The sequence below is a fragment of the Danio rerio genome, chromosome 13 (genome assembly GCF_052040795.2).
Source record: "Danio rerio strain M-AB ecotype USA chromosome 13, GRCz13ab, whole genome shotgun sequence".
In the NCBI taxonomy this organism is placed as follows: Eukaryota; Metazoa; Chordata; class Actinopteri; order Cypriniformes; family Danionidae; genus Danio; species Danio rerio.
Window position 1 is genome coordinate 24,920,518 of NC_141033.1, and position 13,881 is coordinate 24,934,398.

At 34.3% G+C, this 13,881-nt stretch overlaps 1 protein-coding gene across 27 annotated transcripts in view; it reads left to right on the forward strand.

Moving 5' to 3' along the window:
• ldb3a (LIM domain binding 3a) overlaps positions 1-13,881 on the forward strand; it is an 86,394-nt gene that overhangs the window by 53,504 nt on the left and 19,009 nt on the right. For 9 of the 27 annotated variants that reach the window (XM_087278586.1, XM_087278583.1, XM_087278587.1 and 6 more), the window contains 1 exon segment: positions 13,099-13,257. The exons of 9 other annotated variants lie outside the window; for them this stretch is intronic. In XM_087278586.1, coding sequence (XP_087134712.1) covers positions 13,099-13,257 — 159 coding nt within the window. 27 annotated transcript variants of the gene reach the window in all.

The window sequence follows — 13,881 nt, forward strand, 5'->3', positions numbered from 1 at the left end:
TGCAAAGATGACCTCATACTACTGGACAGTTCTCATGTCTTTGTTTTAAATGCTCCTCTGAAGCTCTTAATCTTGCAGATAGATCACTTTGACAGTATTTGGTGGAAACGTGTTTAAATAGTGAGGTTTACAGAAGGAGGGTCTGCTGATCTGAAAATGGACAATCTGAGTGGTTGACTTTAGATGTCAACAAAGCGCTTTCTGAATGCTCTGTTCTGTCATTCTTCTGGGTAAGAGATATAATTGGTTTAAAATATCCTGTCACAGTGCATTCAGTAGTAATAAGCAAGCTTCTGGCCTCAATGCCCTTGCTTTTCTGTTTATTAGCACATGTACAATATGAAGTATGCTGCATATTCAATCATTATATTTTGAAAAATCTGTATTACAAACAATCTGCTATGCATTATTACACAATAAGTTGGTGAAAAATAGTCATTTGCATCCCATTCATAACTTAAAGTGACTACTTTGCCTAACATTCCCCTGTCATGCTTGAAAAGAAAGTGTGTATTTCACAAGACCGACTCTTTCTGTGGTTGCAGTAATCTGCCAGTTAAAGAACGTGTTATAGACAGTGCTTCCCCAGTGTATCAGGCTGTCATCCCCAGTGAAATCGATCAACTTGGGCCCGCTGATTGGGCCAGAAGAGCCGCCCAGCTGCAGTCCAAGTCCTTCCGCGTCCTCGCCCACATTACTGGAACTGAATACAGTGAGTCTGACTGTCAATTTCTTTTAGCTTGATGTTGATTTTAATTCAGAGTGAAGAATCTGACATTCTCTTCTCTTCTTTTCTTTATTGCAGTGCAAGACCCTGATGAGGAAGCTCTGAGAAAGTCAAGGTAGGCATCCAGCAGCAGCATCTGGTGGCCACATATTTGAGTGGTGCGGAAGTCCTCTTAAACTGAGAAAGGCTGATGGAAAAGCTGACATATGATCAGATCTCCCAGTCAAACCCCCTTTATCGGATCTCACTCCGTGTGCTGAACTTGAGTTACACACATTAGATGCATCAGTCTAGTACATGTGAATGCATTCAGAGTAGTTGTGTAAAAAAAGAATGAAACTGCATTTTTTGTAAATTAATATTTTAAAGTATTCATACAGTGTTCAAATAGTTTATAGTTGTATATCTGAATGTTAGCATTTTTCTTAGATTTTTCTAAACTGCTATTCCTGTTTTTGCAAACATATCTATCAAATTTGATATAAAAATAGTATAACATAAACCCATTTACCTAGAAGAGAAGTCCACATGCTTTTTTTGCGACAAAATAATGTAACATTTTTCAAGTTTATTCATCAAGGAGGCCAAAATTAAAAATATTTAAAAAACAAATTTAATATTTGAGTATCCTTTTTGCACTTACAATTCAGCATTTTGCAATACACACCTTTTGTACGAAAATAAAATGCTTTTTTCCCCTTGTTTTTCATTAAGTAAAAGTAGAAAATCCTAATAATAATACTGTACCTTATTGAAGTGCAGTTACTCAAATACCTTACACCCCTGCTCTGTAGTATTTCACCATATTTTATAAATATTTAGCTATAATGCACACTTTCATTACACATCTGGTACAATGCATTTTTATGAAGAGGAGATTAAGTTGGTATGTGCAAATGTGTATGTGTTTACATTTACAGTGCCTCAAAGAGATAGTTTAACACTTGAACTTAAAAATGAATATTTAATATTATCACTTTACTCCTTCATGCAATCCATGATGTAGATTGCATTTTTCTTTTCTAGAATAACATTTTTATAGCTGAAATTGTAAAATTAATGTCAATGGCTACTGACATTTTTTTTCTTGATAGAAAAAACAAACAAAATGCATGTGGCAACTTACCAATATCATTCTATGCAAAAATAATTGTTTACAGCATTATTACCTTTATTGTTTGTAGTAGAGTAGTAGTCAATTATTTGCATTTAATTAATATAAAATAACCACAGGGGCGAAGCAGTGGCGTAGTAGGTAGTGCATTCGCCTCACAGCAAGAAGGTCGCTGTTCGAATCTCGACTCAGTTGGCGTTTCTTGCATGTTCTCCCTGCTTTCGCGTGGGTTTCCTCCGGGTGCTCCGGTTTCCCCCACAGTCCAAAGACATGCGGTACAGGTGAATTGGGTAGGCTAAATTGTCCGTAGTGTATGAGTATGTGTGTGAATGTGTGTGTGTGTTGATGTTTCCCAGAGATGGGTTGCGGCTGGAAGGGCATCCGCTGCGTAATAACGTGCTGGATAAGTTGGCGGTTCATTCCGCTGTGGCGACCCCGGATTAATAAAGGGACTAAGCCGACAAGAAAATGAATGAATGAATGAAAATAACCACAGTTTTAATCTTAAGATCTTCTTTAATCTTCTACAAAATAATATAGTCCTGCATCTTGGATGATATGAAGGTCAAAGTAAACATGGTAATTGCTTGTTAAACTATTTCTTTAAGGCAGTCACAAACATTTTAAAACACTCACACATGTATTAACTGTGTATTTACTGGACAGGAAAGAAAAGGCAATATACCCTAACCCTGTTTTCCACCCTTTCTTTTCTCTCTTTTTCCTCCCCCTGTTGTCCTATATATGATGTTTTGGTGTCACAGGGAAAGATTTGAATCTGAAGCCAAAGGCCCCCGTTTTGCTAAACTGAAAAACTGGCACAATGGCCTGTCGGCACAAATACTCAACGTGCCTCAGTAAAGCACCCCGACATATAGAGAAAGTTTAGAAAGGTGGCATAGACAGACTGCAGTACTGAAGTAAGAGTAAAGTCAAAGCATGTGAGAGGAAAGCAGAGAAGATGAAGATGAGTGTCTGTTGTGTTGTTTGACAGATCACTACAGTTTTGAGTTGTTCACTCTATAGTATAGATTTAGGAATAGTTGACGAGAATGTAGCCACCATTTAACTTCTCTCTTTTGTGCTGGCTTGATTGCTTTTGGATGGTTGTTGAGAACACCATTGCACTTGTATATTAGATCCATCAAATAAAAGAAATGTGATCAAACTAATCATGTGGTATGGCTTTTTAGCACATTTGTTTGAATGGGAGGAGAGTACACATAGATTTAGTATGTTTAGATAAGAAAAAGTGATACTGATATTGAGTTTTGATATTATTTTGGGTTTTCTTTCTTATGATAGCATATACATTAAAGGCTGAGAAACCTTTGTTTACTTAAGCAAATATTCATCCTCATTTTATTATTAAATTCACTAAGAAGCTGCTTTGCTTTTTAGATTTGGTTAGTGGTTCTTAACCGTTGGGAGGTCTTGGCATCTGAGGAGGCCACAGTTGCTTATTTAATTGTTTAAAATCAAATAACTAAACTTAAGTGTTTAATTCATAAATGTACAGTGCATCCGGGAGGTATTCTTAGCGCTTCACTTTTTTTTCTTTTTTTAACAATTTTTGATGTTACAGCCTTATTCCAAAATTAATCAAATTCTCAAAATTCTACATACAATACCGCATGATGACAATGTAAAAAAAAAAAAAATACAATTGTTTCAAATCAATGGAGTGGCTTTACAACAACTCGGTGAATGTCCTTGAGTGGCCCAGATCTAAATCTTATTGAATATCTCTGGAGAAATCTGAAAATGGCTGTACACCGTCGCTTCCCATCCAACCTGATATAGCTTGAGAGGTACTGCAAAGAGGAATGGGCATAAATTCCCAAAGACAGGTGTGCCAAGCTTGTGTCATCATATTCAAAAAGACTCAAGGCTGTAATTGCTGCCAAAGGTGCATCAACAAAGTATTAAGCAAAGGCTGTTAATACTTAAGTACATGTGATTTTTCAGGTTTTTTATTTTTAATAAATTCGCAACAATTTAAAAAAAAAATTTCACATTGTCATTATTTGGTATTGTGTGTAGAATTTTGAGGAAAAAATGAATTTAGTCCCTTTTGGGATACAACTGTAACATAAAAAAATGTGGAAAATGAATACTTTGCAGATGCACTGTAATTCCATTTTATTTTTTAAATATAACCAACCATCAAATGTAATTATTTTACATGTTGACAAATTAGTGGCTTATTTACAGAAATATGAATAAATAAATGTCACAAAGTTATAAAATCCTATGTGTAAATATTTTTTTAAATCAAGTTATACAAATAATTATGAACAAGTTATTATTACATTTGAATCTTAATATGCTGATTGTTGTTGGTTTTATTAATTATATCTAAAACATATAACATGTTACATACACATAAATATTTAAAATTGAAAACAAATCCAGTGTGTAATTGCATGTTTTCAAGTTTAGAACCTCAAATAAACTAAGTAGCTGAAATTAAAATTTTCAAATTCAAAAATAAATTTTTTGTTTGTTTTTAAATTTACTGTTCATGCTTGTTAGAAATACATTTAACAACAGCATTTTTGTTTTCCGGCATTTTTTTTAAATTTGTATTAAACCACAGGTTTTCATTGTTTTACAAAAATTACAAAAAATTTAATTACACTCTAAAAAAGTTGAGATATTTATTTACCCCAATAGTTAAGTTAAAATCTGTTTTGAAAACTTAATAAAATTATTCTGGCAACTTAAAAGTTTTAATCTAATCAGCAGCGGATGCCCTTCCATTTTAGAATTTTGAAGTTACAATAATTTTTTAAACTATGTTGTGGTAACAGAGCTCTTGAGTTATTTTTTAGAGTGTTAACATAAACATTTTCTCTGGGTGCTCCGATTTTCCCCACAACTCCAAAAACATGGAAGGTGAATTGGGTATACTAAAATTGACTATAGTGTATGAGTGTGCATGGGTGTTTCCCAGTGATGGGTTACGGCTGGAAGGGCATGTAAAACAAACGCTGTTCATTCCGCTGTGGCAACTCCAGATTAATAAAGGGACTAAGCTGAAAAGAAAATGACTGCATGAACATATATTGTATTTTAGTGTATGTGGCTTTTTAAATTTTAGCCAATAATAATATAGTATTATTCATTCATTCATACAGTATTGTTCATTTATTTATATTTATATCAGTCTTTTCCTTTGCTTTAGTCCCTTTATTTATTAGGGGTTGCCACAGCGGAATGAACTGCCAACTTATCCAGAATATGTTTTACACAGTTAATATTAATTAATTAACATTAATTCTGTACAAATACTGAATCCGAAAGTTGTTTTCTTTGGATTTACAAATCAGAAAGTCAAGATATAAAGAAATAGCTGATTCTCTATGGGGCCATTTCAATATTATGCAGAGCACTGAGGGATTTCAACCAAAATGGTTAAGTAGCATGTTATCTGTTTCTATATCCTATCAATCTTGTTGACACTATAACATTTCAGAGATTACATGAACACAATTTTAATAATAAAAATAGACACTAAAACCATTTGCACATGAATTAAATTCTTATCTGTTTAAAAACTAAACCCTGATAGACAGTCAATGCTTCAGCTTTAAACCAATCTTTAAATAAGCAACTATTAGATCATTTAAAAAAATCTCTTAACTCTGTGGTAACATATTAGAGCAGCTAGGGCTTATGGGTGATAAAGATGTCAGTGTGTCAGTCAGTTGTCTAAATATCACAGTTGGGTGAAACTGGAGAAATGTTGCTTTAGAATCCACTCCTTTCACTTGTTAGTAAGAATGTGCAGTGCACACATATAAGGCTATATTCATAGAGTAACAAGAGCTTAGATGTGTGAAGGGACAAGGTTTGTGTGTCTGGAGGATGAGCGAAAGCAAATGAAGCCGTCAGAACTTCAAGCAGTTGAACAAGATGGAGATCAAGGTCTGTGAGTAGAGAGAGTCAATAAACATGGACTTTTCCTCCAGGTAATCCTGCCTGTCTGGTTGTCACATAGGGAAATGGTGTTAGCTCTGCTGTGGGCTGTTTTCATAGAACAGATTAACGCCTCTGCTAACCGTCTCTCATACCATCTCACCATTGGTTTACTACACTTTTGAGCTTCCCACTTGCATGCAGACAATGCATGCTGGGAAGCCTGTGTGACTGCACACCGGGGTGCTTGTGGCCCTGGGTGGCTGGCCCTCTCTCACTCTTCATCCTTGTCTTATTTATTCAGACTCTGCCTTCATGTAAAAACTGTATGAACTCGCCATGCTAGGTCACACAGACATGGTTGCATCAGTCGACTCTTTTTGTATGTTATTCTGTCATTTTCCCCACATCTCCAGTTTTTCATTGGACATTCCTCAACCTGACTGAAACCGAACAAAACTTTTCCATTGCCAATCACTGCAGTGCTGTTTCCTGCTGTCCGTTAAGTTATTTGTTTGTTTCGCTCGTTTTGTCTTTATGTCTTAGAGAGTTTGCAGCTATATTAGTAGGAGTAGTATAAGAGATGCTTTTCTCAATCTTTGGTTCTATCCACCTTTTTCACAAGCGCTGCCTTAATGGATCTCCATACTGCACTGGAAAAAAATCATTCATTGGATTTACTCAATGTTTTTAAGGTAAGTGGTTGCAAACCTTTTTGGGGTGCTGAATTTAAACAAACAATTTACTAAACATTACTAAATTTAATTTGTTTGTTTAAATTCAGCCCTTAATAATTGTTTACAACCTCTTACCTTAAAAACATTTCGTAAATCAAATAAATATTTATTTTTCAGTGTAGGCATGGGCTGGTATAAGTTTCTGACTGTATGATGACCTTGACATTAAAACCACAGGCAAGTTAGCAGAGTGCCACCTTTCTTAAAAATTGTCACAATCCAAAATAATAATAATAATAATAATAAAACATTGTTTTGTGAGAAATTTTCTTTTTTCACTTTCTGGTTTTGAAATAAATAATGTTTAACTGAGAAAAAGATATGAATTGCTATGCCTAATTTAAGATAATCCTTAAAGAAGGTATATGTGTTTTTTGTTTTTACTTTTATGGAAATACTTCCACCCTGATCTACGAATACACTGCCGGACAAAAGTTTTGGGTTAATAGGATTTGTAAATGTTTTAAAATGAGCTTCTCCTGCTCATCAAAGCTGCATTTATTGCCACAGCGGAATGAACCGCCAACTTATCCAGCATGTTTTTTTACGCAGCGGATGCCCTTCCAGCCGCAACCCGTCTCTGGGAAACATCCACACACACTCATTCAAACACACACACACACACACACACACACACACACACACACACACACACTCATCCACTACGGATAATTTAGCCTACCCAATTCACCTGTACCGCATGTCTTTGGACTGTGGGGGAAACCGGAACACCCGGAGGAAACCCACTCGAACGTATGGAGAACATGCAAACTCCACACAGAAACGCCAACTGACCTTGCTGTGAGGCGATAGCACTACCTACTGCACCACTGCGTAGCCGAAGTATTATTTATTAATAATGATTTATTTTTATAACTCTAATATATTACTCTAATATGAATCTTCATAACTAATATAAAATATTTTTGTATTATTAATGCTAATAGTAATAAAAGCAACCATGACTGGAGTAATAATTTCATTTGTTATTTAAAATTTAATAAACATTTAACAACTTAACTTTTTTTTTTTACATTTAACAAATGCCGCCTTGATGAACAGAATAATTTCCTTTAAAAAAAAACATGGGGAAAAAACTGATCTCAAACTTTTAACCAGTAGTGTATGTCTGATATAAGCACCCACCTCAGGCTCCTTTATGGCATTAGTGCACTTATTAAACTTTTACAATTATTAAGTCCATTGCCCCACTTTATAGTTCTGAAACAATAGACCCATGTCCTTTATCACCATTTCCCTACAGGTTTAAATAACATTACTGGCTGGGAAAATTACGAATATGACTAGAAACATCAGAGAATGAAGATAAAAGCAATGATCCTTGTTTAAGTCAGTGTGTTCAGAAAAAAGGTGGATAATAACCATGTTATTTGCAGTCTTCACTACTATGTACATTTCAATATTACATTTTTTTTCTTTAATTTTATTTCAGTTTTAGTTGAATAACTTTCATTCATCTCATAATTATAATTCAATAGTTGCCAAGACATTACTTTGAGTTGTTTATCCAATTTTTAGATTTTCTCATTTATATATTATACGTTTAAAATAAAAACTAAGGTAAAATATTTTTTGATTATTGCTTTATTTGCTATCACAATTGGTTCAAAATGTTCACATTCACCACAAGAAAACATTTTAATAGTATTATTAATAATAATAATAATTACTACTACTATTATTAATAGTAATACATGAATTAATAAAAATACATTTGTTTTGCTCAATATCTAATATAAGTTAGAGTGTGTGCAGCTGCTGTGTTTGTTATACCCGTCTGTGCTGCTGTAGTCTGTATCTTACATTGTGTGTTGCAGTCATACAGTCTACATTACTTCATCAGCATTTAACAACTTTCATTTTTTGTGTTAGACATATTCTCCACCCTTGTGTAAAAGCCTGAATCATCTTAGGCTGTATTTACACTGTCTTAATGCACAGAACTTTTCACCATATCTGGTTTCCCATCTGTTTCCAATTTCTGTGTTTACCTTAATCCTAGTCTAAAATTATTCTGTGAGTCACTTTACATAGTTGGCCCTTGGGTTTTCAATGGCTAATCTGTTAAAACTTAGTATTATTCACATGTAATATATTATATGCAATCATTTACCCACCCTCCTCATGTTTCAAACCTGAATGGGTTTCTTTTTTTCTCAGTTGAATACAAACAAAGTTATTTTAAAGAGCGGGGTAACCAAAATGTTGTTGGTCCTCGTTGACTCCCTTGGTATTTTTTTGTTACCCTACTTTGGGGAATGTTAGCTTTTTTGGTTTTCAAAATATCTTCATTTGTGTACAGCAGAGTATAGAAACTTACAAAAAAAGGAACTCACATAAGTTTAAAACAGCTTGAGGATTCATAGATGTTAAATTAAATTTCAAATAAATTTTAATCTTGGGGTAAACTACCCTTTCTATTTAAAACCTGTTATGGTTGATTTACTGTTTTATTTAGTCATTTTTACATCATTCAATTATTCTTAGTGCTGTCAAAATTAGTGCGTTAACGCATACGATTAATTTGAAATAAAAAAACAAAAATTAACGCAATTAACCTTAACGCAGTTGCAGTTAGTTGCGAAGAAAAATGGATAAGACAAATGAGACAAAAATACAATTTTTAAAATACATTTTCAGTATGAAGCAATTAATGTCACATTACTGGGTTATCCAGCCTTTCCTCCAGAGTTTATTTAATTTCGTATGTTTCATTTTTATTCTTTCAACTTTTGTTTTAATGGAATTTGGTACCGCATGGTGAACAGAAAGCAAAACCTCCGCATTTTATGACTCAGTGGTCCTTTAAGGTAATCAAAAATTGCTGTTTACATGGTAGACTCTTAATAAGAGTATTATCTTAATCATATTAAAAGCGGAGTATTGGTGTCCATGTAAATGTACTCAGAAAGTGCGAGATGAAGTTGCGAACTGTCAAAGACAGCGCATTCCTCTGCCTTTCAGCATGAGCCCTCAAATGTTTCATTAAGTTTGACGTGTTTCCCCCGTAAACGTAACTTTTGAAAAGAATCTGCTTTAAATTATTGTGTCAGAATTCTTGTGTAATAGGCTACAGCCATACTTTAGAACGCTTAGTTTAAGCAAATTTGATAGACGCAATTATTCGTGCTGAATCTGAAGGGAGTCGCTCTGGCTGCACTGCCCTACGAGCATTGTGTGTGTGTGTGTGTGTGTGTGTGTGTCTGTGTGTTTCCTAGCAACAAAAACAAATGCCTAAACATCGTCGTCGTCCAAATTCCTCAAAGTTGTTTAAATGTTTAGAAATGGTGTGACCAAAGTCCCTGTAAGAATTAGTCTTTGGTATGACTCAATACGTACCTGTGGGTGCCTTTGATGTATCGCTTGATGTTTCTTACGTACTTGTCGCAGCACCAGTGGCCACAAAATTAGGCACTGAAATGCATATGTTGATTCAGTGATCCTGCTTGTGAGAGACTGTTTTCACTCTCAGTTCACATCATTCAAAAGAAAAGGTCCATATTGTCCCCCGATAATGTCAATAGACTGAACTGTCTTAGCTACTGGCTGAATGTAAAGGAGGACTAAGCTAAATTTTTCTACTTTATAATTAATGTTCTCAACTCACAGCAAAACAACTTTTCAATGAGTGCAATTGTTTGTATTCAATACTTTATTAATATTCTAATTTTCCATATTTGCAACGCCTGTATATTGGCATTTTTCATTGGCTTGAAATTTCAGGGGGAATCAGATATGCATGTTAAGACTTAGGTCAGATAATTATAAAAATTATCTGATTAAAAAAACATTTGGAAGTGACTCAAAAAGGCTCATAAATCAAATCTTTTGTGGGGATTTTTATCTCATGTGCCAAAATGTCTGATCTGTCTCAGATTTGTTTTGTGCCAGTGTAAACACAGCCTATGTTACAATATTAAAGATTGCTTTGGTGTTTTTACCCATCATTATAATAATTGTTTCCTGTCATGTGTGATTAAAAGGAGATAATTCCAGTTTAATTGGCTTTTAGAAGAACTTTATCAAATCTGATTCATTTAGCAACAACTTGATAACCAGTTTTACCCAATTTAGCCTGTGAAAGGCTAAAAAGGTCATTCTTTTCCTCAGAACAATTACACATGATTGAAAACAAATGCTTAATAGTGCATGGGTTGAAAACAGCAAATCAAACATTAAAAGCTTTACAGTCCCTTCAATGTTTTCTATGTGTTTCTATTGCATGAATATCTCATAATTCATCCAGTATTCGTTCAGTTATGCTTTGCAACCCTCTGTTATGTTCCCCAGTTTTGTTTGCTGATCTGCACGTGTGAATGTACAGACAGGAACAGTAATAGTCTAAAGTTAGGATGCTATTCATGACACTTTGTTGCACTAACCCACATTAGGCTAAGAAAAAACTCTTTCCCTATGTGTCAGTCGGATATTGCCAGCAGGTGGCACTGCAGTCTTTCTCCGGCTATCTTGACTCTCTGCTCACTGATCCCATTTTGATAACAATACAACCCCTTTTTCTGAAGGCATTGTCTGCTTCTGTAAATTTCATTGTTCTGTGAATCTTTCCTGTGATTTAAGATTTTCTAATATATCTAAATGTGCAGTTGAGAAATACAATAATGGGACGTCAAGATCAATTTCATATTTTTGTGTATGTTTGTGTTTAAGAGACATAGAGAGAGTAATCATTGTAAATGATTTTTTTTTTATTTCACATTAAGAATCTTTTATAATGCTTTTAAATGCTTCTGTATGTGTTGTGCCACAACACATCCTCCCTAAAGCCTTTTCTAACACACACACACACACACGCATGATTATTTTGCATTATACTCTAGAAAAAAGGATTCAAAATTCATACAAGTCTACCACAGATTGTCTGCAACCAACATTTACTTTAGTGTATAATTGTGCCATAACTGTGTATGATCCACAGAATGGCAATAAAGCTGAAGTGTGTGATTGAAAATGCAAACATAAAAACTGTTTTCAAACTGGTTTTCTTTCTTTCACTTTTCAAATGTTAGAAAAACTTAAACAATCCCCCCAAATACGCATCCCCATACACTTTTTAATAAATTCCTGCCTTAAACCCTTTTTTTTACATTTTTTAGTTGAATCAAATGACCTTTTCTAGTCAACTCAACTTGCATCAATCAAACTAACTAAAAATATGACGTTACACTTTGTATTACTTAAAACATTTAGTTAAAACCTGATTCATGTATTAAAATAAGTTAAAGCAACATAAAATATTTGTCTTGACTTTTTGTCATTACATTTTTTACAAACTCCTGGCAATTTATAACATTCACATCGGTGAATTAAAGGTAAATTTGTACGAATTTGTATAATCGCATTCATACATTTTGCTTTTTGTATAGAAATATATCCTTCTATTAATGTAAATTTGCTTTAGAAATAACTAAAATGAAGATACATTGAAAATTAAAGAGAATTATAATTTTAAATTAAGTCATTTGTCAACAAATAAAGTATTTCATGCTTTTTATTATTTTTTTAATTTGTACTTTTTTTTATTCATTTTTGGCATTTCTTCTTTATTATGAAAGAAAACTCGGTTGACAGGAAGCAAAGTTAGAGAGAGGGTAAGGGGGAATGGATTTGGTAAAGGTCCACAAACCAGGACTCAAACTTGGGATGCCTAAAGCACAGGGTGCTACATGTCAACGCACTGTCCACTAGACTAATGGCACCAACCCACACAAAATGACAGCAAAATATATTAATACTTAGTTTCCCTTGATCATTTCAATTAAATGAAAAAAAAAAAGTCACACACTTCAGCTTTTAATGCTGTCTTTATTTAAGATCGTACCTCATGCTTCTCTGTGGGGAATATTTACATATGTTGAAAGCGAGTGAGATGGTCAGTTTGAAGGGGGTCAGCCATCAGTCCACCACCACCAGGCCTGCTGCTGCTGGATGCCTGCCTCTCTCTCATCTTCTCTCTTCTGCCTGGGCGGCTCCAACACCAATATAACTTAATCATGTGATTGTGTTTGATTTTACTGGGGATGCCAACTGATTCAAGCAACGTCTCTCTGTGAATAATGCACTTTTCTTTGCTTGTATCACAGGGAGGAGTATTATTTAACACTAATCTGCTGCTCTCTAACCACTGAATTGTGTTTTATGGGCAGACTAAGAGGGTTTACATAACCCATGTACCGTAGCCTGCGTCACTGTAAAATGGGGTCCTGCCATCTGCAGTTCATTTCCCCTGATCAAGCATGTGATTGATTGTAGAACAGCACTCTCGCTCGTAGATATATTGCATACAAAGTAAAATACAGCTCAATTAATGACCCGTATTAAATCAGTAGTTCACAGTCATTAATGTTACAATTTCTATAATCCTTCAATGAGAAGACATTTTCTGTCCCTCTTGATGGACATCCTTGCATTGTGCTCAGAATGTAGTCTATGCATGAAAACGAAGCAGCTGCTTATGACAATACTTTAAAGGCATATCTACATACATGGCTACTGTCTGTATTTATGTCTTCAGCCTGACTTCCATTTTTGATTTTACCGCTACCTAACATTGTATCTAGTTCTGCTGCTGAGCATGCTCCAGTTTCTACCAGCATTGCACCTGTCTGCCCGCCTACTATCGCTGCTTTGCCCAATCAGCTCCTTTCCGAGCCGCTGATAGCCAATCAGGCACCTGAGCCTGAAGTGGAGCTGATTCCCGAGCAAACCACTGTCCCCAGGTAATGTTGCATGCATTGCATTTGCAGTTTTGGCTTGCTTTACTTTTCCCTCTTTGGTATGTATTTGTTAACGGCATATATAACTTTTCAAAAGTGAATTTAAAAAATATATGTGTTTTGTATTCACCAAGGATGCATTCAATTGACAAAAAATGACAATAAAGGTGGCAATGTTAACAAAAGTTGTAAAAATGTTGTTTGAGTCACAGATGCATATTGAAAAATAATCTACTTGCACAAAAATATTTAGCAAAAATATGTTTTTTTATAATAAGAACTGCATGTCAGCATATTATAGTGATTTCTGAAGGATCATTTGAGATATTTAAATATTAAAAACATTTTTAAAAAGTTGATTTGTTTTTCAATGTCCCTGTTTTATTGTGGTTTTGGTCAAATTAATGCAGCCTTGATTTTTCCAGATATTGTTTGTCTGTATTTATGTTTCCTGTTGTTACTATTTATTGTCGTTGTTGGTTTGTGTGGGGTTATGGTCATTTGTTTGGATGTAGCAAAACAATATAGTTAGCTTTAGTTATTTCAATGATAAGTTACTTATATTTGGGAAACATTAGAGATGTTTTAGAAAATTAACTATTACTTTTAGATTTTAGCCTAACATTG